Here is a 23305-nt window from a genome sequence, read left to right as displayed (position 1 = left end):
GACACAAACGCACAGACTCACACACACATCAAAGACTTTCTCTCTCACACACACACACAACATTCTACCTCTGTAAATTAGTTTGTATAATGACAGTAAAGATCATTCTCAAGGTCAATCATCGGTGCCAACCCGCCGTCCCTCCACTCAGGACTTGTGCAGGTAAGATCACACCTGTTCCAACTCCGCCCCTCCGGAAGGCGCTACAGATCACTGAACGACCAAAACCAGCCTGATTACAGGAACAGATCCAACAGTCAAACTGTCTCTGTGCAATAAACTGCAACACTGAACATCCACTGCACCTTCATACACATTCTGTCATGTCCTCCCTCCTCCTGTATACAGAGTCTTTTGTTAACTATTCAATATTTATTTCCAGTATTTTCCCATCTATCATGTATATATATAGTAATCTGTTATTGTCCATATTCATTCCAGCATCTTTGCACTCTTCACAATTGCACTAGTGTCTTCCGATAACTTTATTGCTCTCCTTTACATACACATACATTTTATGTATATTATATGTTTACACCTGTACATAGTAACTAAATGTTTATTCAGCTCGGTCGTCCTTGTTTTGTGTAAATCTATTCTGTGTAAGTTCACTGCGAGAGCAGAGAACCAGAGTCAAATTCCTCATGTTTCACTGATGCCAATGAAGCTGATTCTGACGAGGTGCGATCAAACCACTAGATGGCGCCAAACAATGACAAATGAGACGAGTGACACAGGAGTGTAAAAAATAAAATAGTCACAAAATTTATTTTAAAACGTATTTGAAAAAGACATTGGTAAAAGCTGAAAATGTTTAGAGGAAGTTTAAAAAAAACATTCTCTACACTTTAAACGCAGTGTATCGAGAATGACATCAACAGCAGAATTCAGGCATTGTGCTGCCTTCCTTCGAATTCATGATTAAAAACACAGAAGAAAAAGAGTCGAGTTGAAAAAAGGAGCCATACAGTACATAGACAGGCACAAAGACAAAATCATGAGTGCAGAACTTGTTCCCATCTACCAACCAATCGCTTTCCTTGCTGCCAAACCTCGTTTTCATCCATCAGTCATGGAAAAAATGTCCAATGGACTTTTGGACTTCGCAGGAAGGAAAGCTAGTTCACCTCGTTCTCATAGTCTCCTTACGTTTCGCCGGCTCTGAGCACTTCCGGGAAGAAGTATGTCACTCTTGCGCCGGCCGGCGGAGCGGCTGCAGCACTCCCTGGAGCCGTGGAAAGTGCACAGGCAGGAGGTGCAGAACTGGAAGCCACAATCGGCGCGGCTGCACACACCTTCGCCTTTCACCGAGTGACATCTCGCAGGGTGCTCACACCGAGGACAGGGCTTCAGGCACTCGTCGTTGAAGAGGGTTTTGGCGACCTGAGAGGAAGATAAACGTCTTATGTGAACATTTAAACTATTATTTGACATGTCCAAAACAGTATTTGGACACTGAAACATTTGTTTCCCAGGTTCGGTGCCGAAGTACACTCACTTAAAAAATAAAACTAGCTTTAATTTGAGGTTTCATTAATAATAATGCCACAATGTTAAGGGTTGAAGGACAATTGGACACTTGGCTACTAAATGTTTCTTGGGCAGTTGTCGGGGAACTTCTCTCCTCTACTCTGTGAGACTGCAAAGACTCAATGTCAATAACCGAGAGAGGTCTTCTTCATAATATTAATATTTCAGGAAATCCAGGGAGGAATGTTTTCACACTCACTTCTAGAAATTTATCCCGTTTGCTGCTGCTGCCGCCGCTTGAAAGTACGAAGCTGTGCTCGGGGTGGATCAAAGTGCTACTTCCTGACTGCGGCGTGCAGAAGCTGGAGGTCCTGGACCGGGCCTGAACCGTCTTTAGGGCCGACCTCTTCAGCAGCGTCAGTCTGGTCTCTGCGTCGGGGACGTGGACCGGAGCACCGAGCTTTTAAGACAAATGGCAAAAAAGGTGGAAGGTCATTTCAAAAATAAGTCTCCACAAACGTAAACGGCGACATTCTGACATGACACATATTTCATTGTCCAGACAACAGTAGTTAAAATATCTTTTACCTCAAGAGAAGCACGAATTTCACTCAGGTGGCTCCTCCTCCTAAAGACAGCTCGCTTGTCCTGCAGGATCATTTCCTTCCAGCTTTTGCACACCTGACCACACCTGTCAATCAAACAGATGCAGGCATGAGATCCTCACTCGCCGCACCATTAGTCCCGCCTCTGTCGCCGACTGTTAATCAAGTCGAATGGCTTCACATTAAATCAATGAGAAATACAAAAAGCACGTTGTCAAAACATTCAAAACCAAGTGAAATACTGAGATTCTCAACTAAAAGCATCTGGAGTTTTATAGTCACCGTGCGTAGTCCATCCATCAAACATTTCAATGTTTAATTTATATGATATCAATCATTCATGATTATTCGTGACATCAGCATTAGGGTTAATAACGGGTCAGTTTGAGTATGGGGGAATTGAATTACTTGGCCTTCGAGATGTAAGGGAGGTGTTTGAGCTGTACAGTAGACGCATCAAAAAGATGAAAAATAAGCTGTTTCTTTGTACAGCAGCGATGAGAGTTGTGTTTGTTGATGAACTCCTGACCTGTAGAGGCTCTCAGGGGTCAGGTGGCCGAGTATGACGGCCAGGATGTGCCTGAGGTTCCTCTTCTTCAGTTCTGTAAGAACGTCCATCTTCCCCAGGCCCATCTTCCTGCCGATCAGTCCCGCCAGCGGCATGGCGGTCCTGAACGTGCCCGGGGTCTCGGCCAGCGACGCCGTGGACTTCAGCTGCTCCTTCAGGCTCGGACTTTGGCCGGCGAACATCTGGGCTTTTTGCTGGCACATGGCATGAACCAGCTGCAGAGCCGGAGTGAGGGAGAGATTGACTGGGGTCTCGTCAGGGTTAGCAGGGGTTGTGCATAACGGCGTCAAGTTTTCTGGCATGACCACCGAGGCTCTAAGTGGGGTGGCATCAGAGGTCAAGCCATTACCACATTTAAGAGCAAGAGCCCTGCGAGGGGTGGCGTCGTCGGCAAAAACATCTTTAGAATGGCTGCGGCACGGATGGCGATGTCCGTGCTGTCTGTCTGTGAGGTCTTCCTCAGACTGAGAGCCCCCTTCTTTAAGCGTGGAGAGCCGGTGCTGACGCTGCAGACGGGAGCGCCGCTTTGCCTCCGCGACATTTGGGAGATTTTCACAGTTTTTTCTGGAGGCAGAGAGCAGCAGCTCCTGGAACGAGCCATCGTGGTCCACGGACGAGTCCTGGGATTTATCCAGAGTCAGGGAACTGAAACCACTGTCTTCAGACACAGACCTGTGGAGGGAGTGGATTCAGATCATTCATTACTTCTAAAACTATTCAGACAGGAAAAAATGTACGACAACATTTTCAAAGAGCACGTACCTAATGTATTTGGGGGTATGTGAGGAGGATGGTGTGCAAAAGACGTCGTTCAGGTCGCTCGCCGCAACACGGATTGGAGAGTTTTCCTTGGATGAGGCAGGCAGGGATTTTCTACAGCAAGGAGTCTCAATATTAACATGATCAGAGGCAGAAAAGCTCTGACTGAAATCTGCAGCCGAGAGTGAAACTCTCGTCGCAAACTCGGCAGGCAGGCCGGAGTGGAGTTTGCCATCTTCGCGCGTGGAGGTCCTGATCTGTGAGAAGAGCAGGCGACGTTTCCCACCGGACAGCGGCAGGTCCTGCTCCAGGTTCAAAGTGCTCGATGCCAGAGCCCCGGTCAGCGTGTCCAGAGAGTCAAACGATGCACTGAGCCAGTGTGCAGACCCGGCGCCGCCGGACGACTCCGTCCTTCTGGTGCACGGCGATCTGACACCTTTGACGTCCGTGTTGGGTTTGCACATCTGAAGTCTGTGTCGCAACGAAGCATCTCTTTTATGTACTTTGGGAGTCTCGCACCAGCTAAGTGCGGACGGCTGCTGTGCTCCCCTGGACTCTCTGATCCGCTCTTTAGGTGTGACGGGAAGCCTGATGTTCTCTTTGGGCGTTTCGGTGAATTCCACGGGCGACAAAGAGCCGCAGAAGTCCCCCACGCTGACGCTCTGTGGACTGTGGAAGAGACCCGAGTACCCACTGTCACAGCAGTCGTAACAGCGCTGGCCTTTGCAGTGCTCGGGGTAAACACCTGATTCAGGGGTGTACTGCATCTTGTCCCCCGGTCCTGTGTGCAAGCTTTGCCCCCCAAACACAACGAGCAAAGAGGTAGAGTGACCTTCGAATAAACAAACAAAAAGGAGCAATGAAATTTGCCATTTCCAGGATTAACTGACAAACATGACTTTTTCATTATCGATGAATCTGTCGATTATTTTCTCCATTAGTTGTTTGGTCCATAAAATGGTGAGAAATGTCAATCGCGTTTCCCAAAACCCCAAGATGATATATTTATTATTTTTACTACATCTATTTATCAGTGCTTTTAATCTTTAAATGGAATTATTTTTTTTATTTTTTTTAAACACTTTTAACTTTTTTTTTTTTTACTGTTGTTTCAGAAGTTGTGGTTTTAGTGAAGCCTGAAGCACTTTTCTGTCTCGTCTCAAATACTCAAATATTGTCAGTGCCATCTTAGATGTTCAAGATGGATGCCTGCTCTCTTAAATTCTCAAACAAATCTACCTATGGCTATTAATAAAGTAAGCTGAACTTTTATTTAGATATTTGCTTTTACTGTCATAGAGGAGCAAAGAAACCCAGAAAATATTCACATTCAAGCAGCTGAAATCATAGAATTTAGCCTTTTTTATTTTTCATAAAAATTACTTGAAGCAATGGTCAAAATAGTTGGCGATTAATTTAGAAGTCGATTACTAATCGATTAACTGTTGCAGCTCCACATGACAGTGTGTAACAAACAGACTCAGCTGATTGATGCACGTTGCCATGAGAGCGCGTGTTGTTGATTCGACTGCGCATGCCCCGTGTGGTGCTGCCGCTATAACGTGATCTGGAGCCGCGAACACGACCTGCCCCGACACGTCACACCTGGACCCCCGGGACTCACTGGAGAACCGCCAGAAAGATTCATATCTATAATATAATATATTCAACAGCAACTCATCATGGTGACAGGATAACCACACACACACACTGTTGAAAAGCATCTGAACATTTATGTAAATTAGAACTCAAAATAGACGAAGCTTAAAACTGTTAATATAAATATATATATATATATATATATTAACACAACGTATATGTGTGTGTGTGTGTGTGTTTGTGTGTGTAAAAACGCTGTGAAAGTCCCAGAAACCCTTGCGGGAGTAATCAGCACGATGTGAAACAGGTGCGATAATTACTGAGTTGACTGAATTCTGTATAAGATAATTCATATCTGCGTTAAAAAACAACTACTAAAGTCTCATCGTCTGTCACTAATGACGCTGATAAACGTGAGGATGGTGTGTGTGTGTGTGTGTAACATGTACATTACATTCAACATAATATAATTCCAACATATTATAAATCCCTGTCTGAACATGTGAACCGGCAGAGAAGCAGGTGATGTATTTACTTTTTGAATGTATATATATATATATATATATAAACTTACTTGTGGATGAAACAGGAGCGGTGCACACACCGTGTTGTTTGTGTGGTCTCCTCCGCCTCAGCTGCTTCACGACCCCGTGTCGGTCCGTCTGTTTGTTACATGTCGCTCCACCGACACTGACCTGACACCTTTTCAAATTTGGAGCCGCCTGACAACTGTGTGACGTATTTCCGCTTTCTCAACGGCCCCGCCGGTTCTGGCGTTTCATAAAAAAAATCCGTCTATAAAGAGTGTGTTGGTTTTTTTAAGCCTGGAAAAGAGCCAATAAACGAGATTAATCGTTAACACAAAACATTGTTTTCGGAGCAACAACAAAAAAAGGGAAAAAGAAAAAGTGCAGCGTTCCTCGGAATTCGGACCCCGGAAGTCGGTGATTTTTTTTCCGACCTCCCGAGTCGGAATTCCGACTTTCCACTTTCCGACTCGGAGGCCGTTCTGATTTCCGAGTTATACTGGAACGCAGCATTGTTGTGTATATAATTATTTTTAACAGTGACGAACTAATCATCCCATAAACCATTGCGAATGCCTTCTCCCAACTACTTCCAACCATCATGACTCTATCGACCCTGAAGCAGATTTTGTCCAGTGGCCACTCGTGGTACTGCAGCAAAAATCCCCTGCGTCTCAAAAAAAAAATTTTCTCCCATAGATGACAATTGTAAAAGAGTTGCTCGTAAAGCTGTTAACAGCACATCCCCATCTATACACATAGTCCTTTATTACTCTTTACATTGTATATTTTTAAGTTATGGAGTGTTAATCTTTGTAAAACTTTTCCAAAGCTCAGAAAAAGTCCAATTTCCCAGAAAACTTATTTTTCTCACAATAACATATTTAGATTTTGTGGTTTATTTTGTGTCACTTGTGACATCGTAGGAGATTGTTTTTGTAACTACAACTCGACAGTTTGGTAAGTCACTTATACTTTATATGTGTTAGTTTATGTGATGTCTGCAATGTCTCATCCTTTGGAACTGATGAGTGAAGTTCACCAGCCCTGTCATCTGTTCACACCACATTCATTGATTAAATAACCTAAACTGTCCCTGTGTTGCAGAGTTATACTCCTCACAAAAAAATCAATCTAGCTTTATTAATGTTCAGAGCAGTTTTATCAGAGCCTTTGCCCGCACAAGCACTGATCATTTGAAATTTGACTAACATATGTAATTACTTAACCTTTTAGAGAATGTAATTTCATTTTTTTCTATTCGGCTCATAAATAGACCGGAGAAAATGTATATAGTTATGTGAGGATCAAATAAATAATACATTAATTTACAATAGGTAAGAGTGGAAAATAATAACTATTACAATAAAATATGTTATGCCAACCAACAACAAAAGTCAATTTCTTTTATTTTTTTAAAGAAAACATGTATAGTTATAAATCTCCTGTTTTATTGTGAAGGATTAATTGAATAGGAAAGCACATCACAGGACAGTGTGAGAGAAATAGTGGAACATATATTTATAGAATTCAGACAAATTATATTCAATAACATGTTTGAGAAGGACAAACATCAAGTATTTTCAAAACCAGTGTAAAAAAAAACTGAGAAAACTGCTGTTCAGTAAAAGTTCATAATTTATTGTCATCTGCAAAGGATCCATCAGGAATCTACACGATAAAATCATTTTACAGATTAAAGCCCACTGACGTCTTGGTACAAGAATGACCAGTTATTTTAATTCTGATACTCACACTGAACTAGATCCAAATCAAAACAATGTTAAATTAAAATTTTGTGGAGTTGGAAAACAAAAATCTAAATCAAAATATTAAATTCGGATGGAAATGTGATGTTGAAGCAGTGATCAATGGATCAAAGGGGCACACTCCTGTGATCTGTGATCTCATTGCATATAACAGGTAGTGAATCCTCTCAGAATCCTGTTTGAATTATAGAAGACACACAGAGCCGAGACGCTGACTTACTTGACCACATTTGAAAATATAAAACCGAACCAAGACCAACCCCCGGAAAGACAAGCACAATTTCGGAGGTATGTATGAGGCCAAGAGGTACTGACAACACAACAAGAAAAGTGTTCCATTAAACCTCGGAAGTCGGAAGTCGGGGTTGTCGTTCCATTATAATCTCGGGACTGGGAATAACCGCCCTCCGAGTCATAAATTGCAACTGGAAAATTGTGTATGATAATGGATCTTGCCGAGATTTGGAATCCCGAATGGTCGATCCATTGCACTTTTTCAAGTCGGGGTCTGAGTTCTGAGTGCAATGGAACGCAGCAAAATTCACCACCCCAACTTCCGCGCTCCAAGATCCAAGGTAAAATGGAATGCAGATAACAAATGTTGTGGATGCTTCCAGCATTTCCTGCGGAAGATGCGTGTGAATGCTGACTGCTCCGATGCATCGCGCAGCCGAATGTCCGACAAACTCTTTTGTATGACCTTCGAATTCGGATGCCTCAGCATAGTCAATTTCAGAGATACGGACCATGCCAATGAAAGACGAGATGAATTGTTACCATATTTTTTTGTGGTTTTACAATTGGAAAACGTTAAAAAAAAAGGGAAAGGTACAAGACCGTGTACATAATATTTTTTCAAGTGAAGGAACTACTCATCCCATAAACCATTGCGATTGGAAGAAGCTGTTTTCGAGTTTCCGAGTTCGCGGGTGTGTTACTCATTTCCATGGTAACAGCGCGCTCCACCAATCAGACACGTCGATGTTACACGTTAGGATTGTGGGTAGTGTAGTCCTTCTCAATGACGTCGCGAATAAAGCGTGTTTTCTATAAACAAGGTTGATTTCAGACGGACTTGGTGCTTCTACAGGTTAACACACCATCGTTCCACAATCTCGTAGCTCAATAAGTCTGCCGTCATGGCTAGTAATCAAAATGTCGCTGGGACTTTCACTTCCGGGTACCACGTTGTCGTGTTGTTGGGCTCTATGGCAACAGAGCGCCGCTTCTCAGTTGACACTTTCGTCAAACAGCAGCAGGTGAGCTCACAGCACAAGGCTCTTTGTTTTACATTTTGCACTTGTCAGTTAAATTTGCGATCGGAACAGTTCTCAACGAAAAAAATTACGTCTCGCCTCAATTACGAACATAACACACGTGCTGGGTTGTCGAAATGAATTCATCTTGGCCTGTGACGTCATGCCGGACAAGACTCCCTTCTATTTATTTATTTCTATCTTTATCATTAGGATTTTATCATAGTCAATATCTCGTTTGCTTATTGGTAATTCTGTGTGTGTGTGTGTGTGTGTGTGTGTGTGTGTGTGTGTGTGTGTGTGTGTCTGTGTGTGTGTGTTCTCTGACAGTTTTCACCAGTTCAATAAAGTTCAAAGTAATAATAATAATAAAACATCTAATCTTTATAGCGCTCAAAGTAGCTTTATTATCATGAGGGGTCAGACAACAATATAACGACATTTAAGCGGCACTTCCCTGGGGCATTACAACATTAAAAACATTAGACAGTTAAACGACAATACAACAATAAAAGACATAAAAGTAAGGTAAATCAAATTGTACTGATTGATTGATTGAAGTGTACTATTAACAGACCATTTCATAACTGACCTTCTCAGCAGACATGAGTGCAGACGCAGTTTTCTGCTCCTCCACCGTTGACTACCGTGGGAAGGTCCCTGTGCAGCACCTGGACTACGGTTACATTGAGAAATGCAAAGATGTGAAATACATGGAGAAGATCTTGAAAGTACTGAGGTAAAAAAGAAAAATCCACATAACTGGACAGATTTAAATTAGATAATTGACACTATTATAATTATTATTATGAGGGATTTGTGATTTCAGAGAAATACTGTTTTTCTTTGTGTAAAGGTCGGGTGACGAGGGCATTTATCCTCACCTGACCACGTTCTGTGAGAGTCACCTGGAGAAACTGCACCCGAGGAGCCCGGCGCTCAGGAAGGACAACGAGGTGGCCACAGCCGCCAGCCTGTCCAAAGACGAGTGGAGCCAGATTGTTGACGAGTTGAAGGTATGCTATATGCATGTACGCCATTTTATTCATTCATTTATTGATTCTCAATACATCCTTAATTAATACTTTGTTTTTTCTACAGACATGGCAAGAAGAAACCAAAAAGACTGAAACTTCACTCAAACAGCAACGGGTGTTTGATGATCTGCCGAAGGAAAACATTCCACCGATAAGAGGTTCCAATTGCTCCATTGCACTCAGCGAGGTAAAAACGCTGTACAGAACAAATGTACATGCATGTATACCAGAATTGTCAACTAAATTGAAGTGTTATGTCGTCACAGACTTCAAACGCCAATGAAAAAAGGAGTTCTTCAACATGCCCTCTTCCACGTGATTATCGAGAATGGGACAAGTGAGTTATATTTTGTCTCTGCACAGTGTTACAGCTGCTGCAGTCTCTGCACTTTAAAGGTTACCATGCTTTTATGAAGCTTAACATGTTGACGCTGGTCTAGATAATCAATTTGGGTACTAATTTTACCCAAATCGCCCTTTTTCCAGGTTTGATGTGGAAAGAGAATGTGAAAAGATTGATGGGAATGTGGTCAAAAATGATCCACCTGCCATTGTGACCAAAAGAAATCCTGAAATCAAGACAAAAGTGGAGGCCGCATGTAATGTATTTCGTAGATGACATCTCATGTTTATAATTGTGGTCATTGCAAAGTATATATGTATGTATGTGTGTGCGTGTGTGTGTGTGTGAAATGTTTGGTCTCTTACGATACTTGTCCATCCAGTGCTGACGCAGCAGGAGAAGCTCTTCTTGGCTAATCGTGAAAAGGACAAAGGAAATGAAGCTTTCAGAGCAAAGGATTATGAGGAGGCAGTTGTGTACTACTCCAGGTCAGATTCTTCTTTTTTTTTTTTTTTTAAGCAACAGCACTCAGAGAGACTGTATACCTTCAAAAAAAAGAAGAATTTATTATAGGAGGCATTTATATCTCTTCATGGCATTTAATTACACACAAAAAAAGGTCTGTTTTATTTTTCTCCTTCCATGACAGGAGCCTTTCCATCATAGCAACGGTGGCTGCGTACAACAACAGAGCCCAGGCAGAGATCAAGCTCCATCACTGGCACAAAGCGATGTCAGACTGCCAGAGTGTTCTCCAGCTGCAACCAGGCAACGTGAAAGGTGCTTTCCTTTTTTACAGAACTTCAACTGTAAGACTCGCGCGCGTGCGAACAGAACGATTACTACAATCATGAAACATGTGTTCCTGTTTTTACATTTTTACTTTAAACACAGCAGCATACAATGACACGAGTGTACGTACTGTATCAAAACGTGACGTTTGTTTCATGGTCAGCGCTGCTTCGTCGAGCCACTGTGCACAAGCACACGGACCATTTCCAACTGGCGGTTGAAGACCTGAGGACGGTTCTCAGGGAGGAGCCTCAGAACGCTGCAGCCACAGTGAGTGAGAGAAGTGGTGATGAGGCATGTTGACCACTTGCCTGCAGCCCTTTTGTCCACTGGGTGTCACTGTAACTCATTTCTACACAGTATGGAAAAGTATGGAGTTCGATTTTTAGTAAATTCAGGGTCTGGATAAGTATGGAAAAAATATTTTTGTTTGCAGACTAAAGACTTAACAGACGTGAATCCAAATCCAAAGATTTCAGAATACTAACGATCCGTCTCGATGTCTCTAGTCAAGTAAATAATTTTTCCCAAATAATATCAATCTTTTAATATGAGAATCAGTCCTGGAACAGGTAACGTCAGAACCGGAATAATCAATAATAAAACTGTGAAAGTGCAACATAATAACAGACACAGTCAGAATGTAATTTGTTAACAGTTGGATTTTATAATAATTTAAAAAAAATAATATCATATAGAATAACTTGTAGTATTCATTTATATAATAATATTTACTTAATAAACACCTAGCTATTCGCACTCGCACGTCAAATATGGTCTGTAAAGGAAATTTGAGTCTAGAAAAAGTTTGGAATTTTAAAAATGGGTGTCAGAACCCTGTGTATTTGTGTGAGATCAGGGAATCATATCTCGTGAATCATATGTAGTCTGTCATTAATAGTCCCGTGCTAGAGGAGGTCAGGAGGAGTTTTATTGAGTCATCACTTCTCTGGACATTGATTATGTGTTCTTTAATAATGTTTCAAGTATTTTAATGTAGGTTAATGGGGAGAAGATTTAAATTTTTACATTGGCACACACGTCATTCACCATATCTCAGTAGTATATCATGTATGATTGTAGTATCAGTACATGTGTTACCTTTGCTGACCTGGACTTAACCGAACTGGGTTGGTTCCTATGTTGATACATTCTAATGTGTGTGTGTATTTTTTTGTGGTTTTTCAGAAACTTCTGTCTGAAACGGAGAAGCTGATGGAACATCCACCAGTGCAGCACAGGAAAGGCAAAAAAATCCTCATCAAAGAAGTAGAAGAGGAACATAACAGCGAAGACAACGAAGAGAAAGAAGCAGAAGGTAGAACCCTCTTGAACGCCTCCAGAATCAATAACTGTATCCTTGATTCACGCACAGACATGAAACTATAAAACAAAACCAGTCACCATCATAATCCCCCCGAATCCATCCAGAAATCTATCTCTTTCTCAACGAGTCATTGAGATTAGCAGAATGTTTCCCATCTCAGCATTTTTGCAGTAAATTATTGTTGACATGACTGAAAATTACTGGCACTCTTGCATAAGAGCATAAAATTGTAGAACAGAGACTAAGCAGCTGTGTCAAATGGTATTTGGAAACAATCTCATAGGTTTTTCCAAATTTTTGTTTATTAACCAGCATGTTTTTTAAAACCCTCAAGTATGAAGTTGTCAGTCTATAAAATCCAGTAGTGGCTGCTGTAGATTATAGAATTTAAAGTGCAGTATTGAAACTAGTCTGTGTAGTATGAATAGGCAAAATGTGAAGTTATCTGAATCTCTACGTTACATTGTAGTACGTCTATTCATCTAGTCGCCACTCTAGTTGCGTGCCGTTGGAATTTGCCCTCTAATCTTATAATGGATAGAAAAACGTTTGAGGAGGCATTTGTGAAAATAGCACCACAGTCGTGTTCGTGACCAACGCTCTGTCCGCCGTGCCTCAGGCTGAGGAAACTCCCTGTGGTCCCGCCGCTGCATAATGTGACATACTGTGTGTGCATGCGTGTTCTCCGCCCTGCCCCCACCCATCACTTTCGTAATTCACTGTGGAGAGCGGCCGCTTCCTGGAACTCCCTCTTTGAAGTGGCTGTGTGTCTTGTGCCTGCAACCCTCCCCCCACTGTGATGTAACCACTGACTCCTTCCTGTGGGCGTGTCCGCCGCTCTTCTCTCTCCCCCTATCCAGCTTTTCTGGTCGAACCCAGCCAGCCTGTGGGAGGGGAGGAGAGCTCAGCTGCTCCTGCCGAAAGGGGAGACATGGGTAACGCTCAGAAAAAGCCCCACGGCAGAGGGGACGGGGGTCCGCACGGCAACGAGGCCGGCAACCCTCACGCCGCGGGACACTGGCGGGGCAAAGGAGGCAGCGCGGACAAGTACAAAGTCACACCGGACTCCAAGGAGAAGGTGGCCAACGGGACAAACAAGAGGGGCTCGACGGCGTCGGTCCAGGCGGATCAGAGCAGCGGCGGGAAGGGAACTCCAGACGGAGGAAGCGCAAGGGAAACAATCGACCTCGATGCCCCATGCGGGGCCCTGCCCCCGCCTCTGTCCCGGCTAAAAAACGAAGGCAACCTGCTGTTTAAAAATGGACAGTTCTCTGACGCACTGGAGAAATACTCCCAAGCCATTCAGGGATACACTGATTCAGGTAGGGTCGGGTTCTCTCCGGGCTGTTCGTGTGGTCACAGTCGGGAAGTGGTTAATAATTCAGTTCCATAGTGAGCGAAGAACTCTGTTGATGTGTGACATGGGAGAAAAGTTAACTCACTGTCGGGGGCCTCCACGTCATGAACCTAATGTTGACACCGAACACCAGTGTGTTGTGAACGTTCTGGGACCAGAACACAAATGGCCGACAGTAAAACTGACCGGTGTTTGGTGCATCACCAGTCTGATCTATATTTGAAGTGATAAATGCTCTATGGGTTTTATTTTAGTCCTCAGTTTGTTGTCACTGGCCGGTGCATGTTGTAAATCAGAGGTCATGACCTTGTCACCATAATACCGGTGCCTCCATTTATGTTTTGTTCCTTTTTAATCACAAACAGAAACAAACATCGGAATAGTCTTTCCTTTGAATGCCTCTCTTCCATCAGCCTTACAACACACACACACACACACACACACACACACACACACACACACACACACACACACACACACACAGTCATGAAATGGTGACAACAGTCGCGTTTGTTGATTTGTATTCAGTAACTAGTTCCCGTATGCGTCACACAGGGTGGCCGGTTGCGGTGGTGTATGTGGACAGTGTTTCCCTTTTAGCTCCAGCCTGATGCTATAAGCCTCTCAGCTCAGGTCTGTGCAGGTCACATGAGCAGCTAAAAACCACTCGCTGTGAAATTGAATCAGCGGGACGGCTGCCATAATTCTTGCTGAGAGAGGGGGAGAGAGAGTGAGCGATGGACGGACGGATGGACGGAGGGAGAGAAACCGCTGCCCGTCAGGCCCGATACACCATGATACGCTCACTGCCCCACACTGTGCCAGTGGACGGGACAGAGATGGGATGTTTGGCAGCATCCGAGCTCCATCATCTGACGTATTGAAGGCTCCATGTAATGCAGATTATAGCTTCAGGACAGAGATGAAAATTCCACTCGGTTGTTAACCCTGTTAAACCCTTTGAACAGTCTGCCAGGGACATTAGACAAAAGTCTCAAAGTCGTGTTTGGGTCGGGATGTGGATCTACACCTCCGACATCCCGCACATGATCCACTGTCACAATAACGTCAAAGTGCGAGCCGTCGCTGAGACATAATCATCTTCATCATCATCATCTGTAATCTGATTTCATGTGGTGTGGAAGCCCGTTTTTTTTTTAGTAAAGACGATAGAAGAATGCTGCCCGGTCTGTTATGTACAGTAAGGGCCTGAATCTTCGTCATCACAATGATGAAAAATGAGTGAATTTCCTTCCAGAGGAGTAGAGAGAGCAGAGGAAAGCAAATACGTCCGTGTGCAAGTCCGCCTGAGCGAAGTTGTTGAGCGTGACGAGGGGGAGAATGTCTGACAACTGGTTTGAAAACCTTTTCATTGGTTTCCTTTTTAAAGGTTGAGATCCCAAAGACTCAAACAAGCTCTGACACGGAGATTGGTGAAGCGAAGGACTACGTAGAATTGCTTCATCGTAATCGTATATTGAAATCTGTCTGACGTGCAAGAAGACTTTTAAGGTGTAATATCTTACGATTAATGGGTTTGGGAAGTCACGCTGCTGATGTAAACAAAACACAGTTCTTTATTTCGTCATTACAGGAACTCATCACTGCGACACACACACACACACACACACACACACATATAGCACAAGATTTTCGCAATGTTCTATGCTGCACAACCCCTGATCAATATAAATGATCAATAAACACATACAGGCACGTTAAAGTCTTGATTACACTTAAGAGATTCTTTAAAGTCGACAGACATCCATGATGCCACTTTAACCAAACAGTTCCAGGGGGGGGGGGAACTATGAAATATTCTTTTCTATGAAACCACATATATTTTTTTGTATTCATGATGTTTTTCTCTCGCTCTGTGCAGCGATCGACAGTCCAGAGGATCTGTGCGTTCTGTATTCCAACAGAGCCGCCTGCTACCTGAAAGATGGGAACAGTCAGGACTGCATACAGGACTGCACAAGGTGACACACACACACCTTTACTGACCTCACTGCGAAACACCGGGGCCTCACCGGGAGCGATCTACGTCTCCTAACATTCAGCGTAGCTCGGCAGCAGCTCACTGTCGCGTTGGGAGGTTATTTTAACTGGGGGGTTTCAGTTCATCTCTTTCAGAGTTAGTTTTATATACATATATAGTAAATATAATTACAGCGAAACAGAACACATCACATGTGGTGATTCGGCATACAGGGACGAACACTACCAGACACAAGCATCTACAGCGGAAGCGTCAGACTTGATCCTTTGCTCCCCACCTCACCTCGTCTCATCCCCGTCTATTTATACCGACCAGAGCTCTGGAGCTGCAGCCCTTCTCCCTGAAGCCCCTCCTCCGCCGGGCCATGGCTTACGAGTCCCTGGAGCGCTACCGGAAGGCCTACGCGGATTACAAGACGGTGCTGCAGATCGACGTCGGCGTGCCGGCAGCGCACGACAGCGTCAACAGGTACGATGTCTTCTTCTCCCCCTGACGGGGACAGGGACGGGGAGACTGTGAGCGCCGAGACACAGATATGAATGAGATGTTGACGTTCATGATTGCATATTTCAAATGATCTGATTGGCACGTGAGCCACGTCCAGTGATTGTGACGATGATATTACTGGTTACTAATTACTAGAGTTAAGACCAAAGTGTCTTTGCTGCACATTTATAATTGCGTGACACACATTTGTCATCAGGGTGTCGTCGATAAAGAACTACAATGAGGAAAAGATAAGAAGATTTTCTTGCTCTGTCTGCCTTATATGATAATCTTTCTTATTTCTTTTGGACAAACTGGACACACACACACACACACTCTCTAATTAGCGGTAAGATTTAGCTGGTGTTCTAGCTGGAGGCTTATTCTGTCTCTCAGACTCCATGTGCTCTCTGTTACGCAGGACAGGAACTCACCTGGTTGTTATGTGTTCACAGGCTCATGGCTTTAATACTGACATCCATGGTCTTGATCAATAAACGGAACAAAGTTGGTGTTAGTGCCCAGATACCTTAACGTTCCCGTGTCCCGTGTGGCGACTGACCTGTGCCTCGCTCCTGCAGGATCACCAGGCTGCTGATCGAGCAGGACGGTGCCGAGTGGAGAGAGAAGCTCCCGGAGATTCCCCTGGTGCCTCTGTCGGCTCAGCAGCACCGCAGAGAGGAGCCGCCCAGCGCGGAGGCTCTCCAGGCCCGGGCGGAGAAGGCCGCCAGGGACGCAGGTTCGTGTTTGAATGATCAGGCCCCGAAACACAGGGTAGCACTCACAGGACGTGTGAGAGTTTTACGGGGTAGAAATAGTCTTTGGGAAATTCTTTGTGCAGTCAAGTCTCGACAAGTCACATGCTGCCTCCGTGTGAAGAGAGAGAGAGAGAGAGAGGGGAGAGAGAGAGAGAGAGAGAGAGAGAGGGGAGAGAGAGAGAGAGAGATGGGAGAGGGAGAGAGAGAGGGGGAGAGAGAGAGAGAGAGAGAGAGAGAGAGAGAGAGAGAGGAGAGAGAGAGGGGGAGAGAGAGAGGGAGAGAGAGAGGGGGGAGAGGGAGAGAGAGAGAGAGAGAGAGGGGGAGAGAGAGAGAGGGAGAGAGAGAGGGGGAGAGAGAGAGAGGGGAGAGAGAGAGAGAGAGAGAGATGGAGAGGGAGAGAGAGAGAGAGAGAGAGGGGAGAGGGAGAGAGAGAGGGGGAGAGAGAGGGGGAGAGAGAGAGAGGGGAGAGGGAGAGAGAGAGGGGGAGAGAGAGAGGGGGAGAGAGAGAGAGAGAGATGGGAGAGAGAGAGAGGGAGAGGGAGAGAGAGAGGGAGAGAGAGAGAGAGGGGAGAGGGAGAGAGAGAGAGAGAGAGGGAGAGAGAGAGAGAGAGAGAGAGAGAGAGGGAGAGGGAGAGAGAGAGGGAGAGAGAGAGAGAGGGGAGAGGGAGAGAGAGAGAGAGGGGGGGGGAGAGGGGAGAGAGAGAGAGAGAGAGAGGGGGGGGAGAGAGAGAGAGAGAGGGAGAGAGAGAGAGAGAGAGAGAGAGAGAGAGAGAGAGAGAGAGAGAGATCTCCCTCCCTCCCCGTGTCGTCTGCAGCACGTGTTTTATTCCTCAGTTCAGAGGCGCCATTTTAAAATGTCCGTCCATTATTCCTGAGGGTCACTGTGCGTCGGGAGCCGATTCAGCAGGTCGGCCGTCATCACAGTGCCGACACATGGAGACAGACGAGCTTCCACACGCTCAGGTTCACACCTCACCGCCAGTGAGGCGTGTGATGATTTTTAAAAAATCATCACACGTTTTTTTTTTTAAACTAGACTAAACAAGCTACATACAATGTTTTATTATTAGTTCCAACATTAAAATGATTATTATCTACATCTGTAATTATCTAACAATACAAGTTATTACAGTGACCTGCTCACTGGTGTCAGGTACTTGCAAATTTACATTTTACACTACATTCATTTTGCTGATGCTTTTATCCAAAGCGATTTACAATCATCGATCCCTGGGACGACCTGGAATCGAACCCCGTCCATCTGTACCAAAGTCAGAGGTGCAACCCACTGAGCTGTACCAGCACTTATGTGGCTAATAACACTTTTACTTGGCCACGTTTTCAATGCAGAGCTTTTACCTGCAGTCGAGTATTCCTCTTACGTTGTAGTGTTGCTGCTCGAACTCAACTAGAGGATCTAGATATTTCCTCGACCGCTGCGTGACTTCAACGTGGAGGAACATTCGCCACGCCCCCCTGGGGAGCGGGATGTTAAAGGCCTCATTCTCTTTACACAAGCGGACGTGTTACTTCTGTCCACTGACCACGACCAGGCACTCTGCTGCAGCTATTACTTTAAAACCTCTTAATGAAAAGAATGGACCCGCTGGCGCCGCTCGTCTCCCCGAAGACACTGAAGGGCCCAGATTGATCAGCCCCGAGTCCACACCGTGACTGAGTGCTGACTTAACTTTGTCCTTCCTCGTGTGCAGCCAGCGCAGCATTGATTTCAAGGGTTTGCACCGTCAAACTCGAGAGCACAGAGGACTGACGCATCGCCCCTTACGTTAGGTCTTCTGAGAAATTAAAGATCGTTCAGATCGTCCTTCCTGGCGTCTCTCCCTCTCGGCTAGTCCTCGACCGCAGTGGGAAACGTCACGAGGTCACGGAAAGGCGTGAAGGAGGATTCATAGGACGCAGGAAAAGACGACAGCGGCACTGATAGAAACCGATTCCACTTTACACTAAACTCCGTCGTCATGCGACGGCGGATGTTATCGATGCGTCTGCCGTGAAACTACACATCTCTGAAGAAGGAAAAAAAATATTTATTCATTACCAGGGTTGGAATTGAAATAAAACAACGAAAGCTACGAAACTGAAAGGAAAAGGTCGTCACATTGAGAATGTTTGCTCTCGCTCGTGTTCACTCATATTTATCCACATGTCACCGTGTGACATCAGATGTAAATGCTTCATATGCAACAGTAACTTTCATGATGACGTCTCTGCTGGGTCATATTCATACTCTTCGTCTTTCTCTACTTCTTCAGGTTTAATTGTTCACGTCCGTTCACGGCGCGTCATGTCAAATATCGCTGCCGCAATGAATTGTGGGGCGTCTATATCTCCTTTAATTTCGCATAGGAAGCTCCAGTGTGTCCTCTGCTAAAGGAGATAGGAAAGGAAGCATTGGAGCTCCTTTCCTAAGCACTTAGAGAATCAGGGTGAGGTCGAATTATCTCCTTCAGCAGAGGACACACTGGAGCTTCCTATGTAAAAGGAAAGGAGAAATAGACGCCCCACAATTCATTGCGGCAGCGATATTTAACGTGACGCGCCGTGAATGGACGTAAACCATTCAATCTGAAGAAGTAGAAGAAGAAGAGTATGAATATGACCCAGAAGAGTAATGTAATAACGTCCGCCGTCGCATAATATTACGTAGTTTAGTGTAAAGTGGAGTCGGATTCTCTGAGCAGAGCTGTCGGCCTTTCCTAAGTACTATCAATCGTCCTGCACACCTTTCCTTGACCTCATGAGGTTTTCCACTGAGGTCACGTAGACCTCACCCTCAGAACCGCTCTCATCATGGCTGCCGATCAAATACCTCCGGGTCATTCCAGGATTTAGGAACCATCCTGTGCAAATTGGACCGTTCGACCGCACCCTGTGCTCGGCTCTCGGCGCCAACAAGCCGTAGTCCATACCTGATCGCCACTTTGCTTTGTCTTCCAGAAAGGAAAGCAGAGGTTCGTTTTACGGCTTCCAAGCAAGACGGGAACGAGTTTGTGAAGAAGGGCCAGTACCAGGATGCCATGGCGAAGTACAGCGACTGCCTCAAACTGAAGCCGGAGGAGTGCGCGATCTACACCAACAGGTCTGCGCCTGGTCCCTGTCACTTCCTGTCCCCTCTCTGCTCTGTGACACTCTACAGGGGTGTCGGAGAACAAAGTCCAGTCATTTGGTTTTGGGATTAGTTCAAACAGACGGATTATTAAAAGCGCATGCTGTCACCTGTCGGGCTCAGCTCGTCTGTCTGTCACTGGACGAGAATCAGGGATCTATTGTTGCTGAGAGCAGAGCGAGCGGGGGCTCAGGGAACAGCTGCTTTCTCTCAACTTCTCTTGTGGCCACCGCCGAACACGTTCTCTTACAGCTAAATACAGTAAGCGCGACTCTTGCAGGAGGCGGGTCTGACTTCATTCTGCTTCACGCTCCGTCCTTCTGTTAAAACAGTCAAAGGCAGATTGCTGATCATATCACAGAGGAAAATGTGGCGTTGATGAAAAATGTCCCATTGTGTGTGTGTGTGTGTGTGTTTCCGTGAGTGTGTGTGTGTGTGTGTGTGTGTCGAGCTTTGTTGTGGAAAGAGCTTGTGTGTGTGAGGTCACACCAGAACAAACAACCATATGTGCTACGACCACACAGCTGCTGAATACTGGAAATAATAACCTATCAGAGCTCATTTCACAAACGCACATTTCGTCTCTTGTCTCGTGTGTTTCACATGAAAGTGATTTTCATGCCTTCAGCCATTAAGTCTGATTCAGTCGCTGATGAGTCACAAACTCATTAACTGTGTGTGTGTGTGTGTGTGTGTGTGTGTGTGTGTGTGTGTGTGTGTGTGTGTGTGTGTGTGTGTGTGTGTGTGTGTGTGTGTGTGTGTGTGTGTGTGTATGTGTGTGTGTGTGTGTGTGTGTGTGTGTGTGTGCGCAGAGCCCTGTGCTACCTGAAGCTGGAGAGGTTTACCGAGGCCAAGCAGGACTGTGACGCAGCACTGAAGCTGGAGCCCAACAATAAGAAAGCCTTCTACAGACGAGCGCTGGCCAACAAAGGCCTCAAGGTGAACAGAGAAAAATGTTTAAATGTGCTCATTTGAACACAAAACTTCAGAATGTTTTGAACGCAATGTTTCCGTCCCCGCGTCGCGCAGGACTACCTGGCGTGCAGCTCCGACCTGCAGGAGGTGCTGCAGCAGGACCCCAACGTGCAGGAGGCGGAGAAGGAGCTGGAGGAGGTCACGGCGCTGCTCCGGCAGAGTCTGGCCAGCGACGCGCAGGCGAAGCCCAGGAAGACGGTCCCCATCACTGAGGTATGGATGAACACACGCCGGGGTTTAGATGTGTGACGTACACCCGGGGGGCTGGATGGATTCCTCGACCTCATGACGTTTTCCACTGAGGTCGAGGAATAGTAGAGAGGACAAGACGACAGGAAGGACCATCTGACCGCAGCCACGGTCTTCAGGTGGATGTATGATCGTGGGTTTTGTGTCACGGACGTATTGGTTCATGGACCCTCTGTGTGGTATCGGCGTGAGGAGCTGGCCTCCGTCGTTTCACCTCCAGGCTCCAGTAGAGGAAAGAGAAGAAGGGGAATTCTGTGGCGTTCCCAAAGATTGTGAATAATTGCCTGAGACTCGCCAGACGTGGGATCTTCTTTTCACCTCTCCCTCTCTCCGGATGCAGCATGTGCACACAAAGGCAGCACGCCGCTTCCTCCGTCAAAGTTTGAAACGTCTCCTCTTGTGATTCACCTTTGCTGCTCTCCCTCAGGTCGAAGACGACGAGGAGGAGGGGGGGGCGACGGCGCTTCCCGACTCGGAGGGCAGCGGCTGCCGAGGAGAGGAGGTCAACATCAACCTGCACCCGACCAACGCGTACGAGTTCGGCCAGTCTCTGAACGCGGCTCGCTGCGGCGGGAACGCGGCGGCCTGCGCCGACCTGCTGGCCTCCACGGCCCCGGAGGCGCTCCCGCAGTACCTGAGCAGCCAGCTGGACGGACGCACCGTGGGCTTCATCGTGCAGGCGCTGGACTCGCACCTCCTGGAGAAAGACCCCGCCCTGGTCTACCGACACCTCGACCACCTGCACACCACCGGCAGGTTCTCGGTGAGACGCTCGTCCACTTCGCTCCCGGCGGCTGAGGGGTTTGTTTTTTTTATTTTTGTGATAAATGACAAGGTGCCATTTTTTTCCCTGCAGGTTGTTCTGATGCTGCTGGAGAAGGAGGAGCGCTGCCGCCTCACTCGTCTGTTCGAGCGCCTGTCGGCCGTCGAGAGCACAGAGTTCACAAGGAACGACGTTCAGAACCTCGCCAACAAATACATCTGACCCCCCCCCCCCCCGCTCCCTGTTGCATGAGCTGCTGCACCACGACTTGGATCTATGCAAACCACCGCACAAGAACTGATTAAAACATGAGAGGCAGGAGGCTGTAGAATGTGTCCTTGAAGAGCAATGCGGTGGAGAACTGGGTCACACTCACTCCACTGTCGTGTACTGTAAATGATGAACATATGTTTAGATGATAAGGAATCTTTCTTCTCTCTGGAACAGTTTTTTTGCTATGCAGATTTACTTTTGTACAACCACCACTAACGACACCGGGACACTACGGACCTCCTGGTGTGTAATGATTCATAGGGTCCAATGAACCAGGTTATGTAAAGGCCGCAGACGGCTGTGGCGTTTGCTCAGGACAAGCTCACGTGATCTGCTCCTTGACCCCCTCCGGTCACGTCTCTGGATGTCAGCGACTTTTACTAAATGAGCCGCCGTCACGAGCTAAGATCGGAAACAGTCTCTGAAAATACCACAACTACGGTTTATTTGCTCCTGAGACGTCCCACGCAGCAGGACAGAGCCATAAGATAAAAGTAACTTCAAACGGTTTCATTATGACCATATGTATTGTATTCTCCAGGACCTGCATGACATCTTGTTGCTGCTCTGTGCCGGACGGTACCTCACACGACTCGAGACGCTCCCTTTAGTTTATTCTCAGCGTTGTGTAAAGTCGACGATACGGAACGACTAAAAGTTCATTCATCCCCGTTTGGTTCACCGAATTATCCTGCCCGTCGTCGCCACGGCAACCTCAGAGTTCCACACTGGAGAGAAGCAGCATCTTAACGAGATGCGTGCCTTTTTTGGATTTTCACACTGTACGTCGCTCACATTTTTGCTGAGCGTGCAGATGTTTCCTGATGATGAGAGAGTGTATTTATGTAAATGCAGTAGCTTTTAATCTAATGGTTTATGATTCGCACCATGACTTTCTGTTCACTTAGCCACACACGTGTTTCCGTTTTAAAATGTGTCATTTCTATCCACATTAGGTTTTTCTAATATTCCAGTCATCTAAAAAACTAATTGTCCAATTTTTTTTTTCTTTATGTTTCGTCTGCTCTACGTGAACGTACCAAATTGACTTCAGGCGGACGAGTCGGACGGGCGACAGGCAATAATCACACATTCCACTTTCTCCTCATTGTGGTTTTAAATTATATTAGTCGATATGTAAAAATGTGTACAATATTAACAGAGGGCTATTCAATAAACTGGAGAAAAAAAATTTGATGAGATTTTTTTCCTTATTCGGAGTTCAAATGTTTGTCAATGTGATAATAACAGACTGTTATTGAA

At 45.6% G+C, this 23305-nt stretch overlaps 2 protein-coding genes across 6 annotated transcripts; one reads left to right on the top strand and one right to left on the bottom strand.

The window, feature by feature from the left end:
- The first annotated feature begins 73 nt into the window (after positions 1–73).
- On the top strand, positions 74–23239 carry spag1b (sperm associated antigen 1b). Of its 5 annotated transcripts, none has more exons than XM_035627350.2 (19): positions 74–162; positions 9154–9292; positions 9410–9569; positions 9655–9777; positions 9857–9927; positions 10077–10189; positions 10316–10421; positions 10583–10713; positions 10889–10995; positions 11914–12043; positions 12913–13374; positions 15292–15391; positions 15727–15879; positions 16479–16636; positions 19614–19755; positions 20595–20721; positions 20812–20970; positions 21434–21769; positions 21863–23239. In XM_035627350.2, the coding sequence occupies exons 1-19, from the start codon at positions 90–92 to the stop codon at positions 21989–21991; spliced, it is 2919 nt and encodes a 972-aa protein (XP_035483243.2). In that variant the 5' UTR covers positions 74–89; the 3' UTR covers positions 21992–23239. The 5 variants fall into 5 exon arrangements, with proteins under 5 accessions (XP_035483243.2, XP_035483251.2, XP_035483260.2 ...); XM_035627358.2 differs by having other exon boundaries at positions 75–162; positions 9157–9292; XM_035627367.2 differs by lacking the exon at positions 74–162 and adding an exon at positions 7453–7585.
- On the bottom strand, positions 741–6810 carry fbxo43 (F-box protein 43). The gene is made up of 6 exons (XM_035627407.2): positions 5576–6810; positions 3406–4234; positions 2605–3315; positions 2059–2161; positions 1730–1930; positions 741–1383 (listed from the first exon to the last, which is right to left on the bottom strand). The coding sequence occupies exons 2-6, from the start codon at positions 4167–4169 to the stop codon at positions 1135–1137; spliced, it is 2028 nt and encodes a 675-aa protein (XP_035483300.2). The 5' UTR covers positions 4170–4234; positions 5576–6810; the 3' UTR covers positions 741–1134.
- Positions 23240–23305: the final 66 nt, after the last annotated feature.

Source organism: Scophthalmus maximus, chromosome 1, assembly GCF_022379125.1.
Source record: "Scophthalmus maximus strain ysfricsl-2021 chromosome 1, ASM2237912v1, whole genome shotgun sequence".
NCBI classification, from domain to species: domain Eukaryota; kingdom Metazoa; phylum Chordata; class Actinopteri; order Pleuronectiformes; family Scophthalmidae; genus Scophthalmus; species Scophthalmus maximus.
The sequence above is the reverse complement of the archived record's forward strand: the minus strand, read 5'-3'. Positions and strand labels throughout refer to the sequence as shown.

Bases quoted from the DNA above. Each gene is read 5' to 3' on its own strand.
- spag1b (XM_035627350.2), top strand. From the start codon at position 90: ATGACAGTAAAGATCATTCTCAAGGTCAATCATCGGTGCCAACCCGCC. The intron at 12,044-12,912 runs GTAGAACCCTCT...CCCCCTATCCAG, and splicing joins CGAAGAGAAAGAAGCAGAAG to CTTTTCTGGTCGAACCCAGC. The intron at 21,770-21,862 runs GTGAGACGCTCG...TTTTCCCTGCAG, and splicing joins ACACCACCGGCAGGTTCTCG to GTTGTTCTGATGCTGCTGGA.
- fbxo43 (XM_035627407.2), bottom strand. From the start codon at position 4,169: ATGCAGTACACCCCTGAATCAGGTGTTTACCCCGAGCACTGCAAAGGC. The intron at 3,316-3,405 runs GTACGTGCTCTT...CTCCCTCCACAG, and splicing joins CATACCCCCAAATACATTAG to GTCTGTGTCTGAAGACAGTG. The intron at 2,162-2,604 runs GTCAGGAGTTCA...TTTGATTGACAG, and splicing joins ACCCCTGAGAGCCTCTACAG to GTGTGGTCAGGTGTGCAAAA.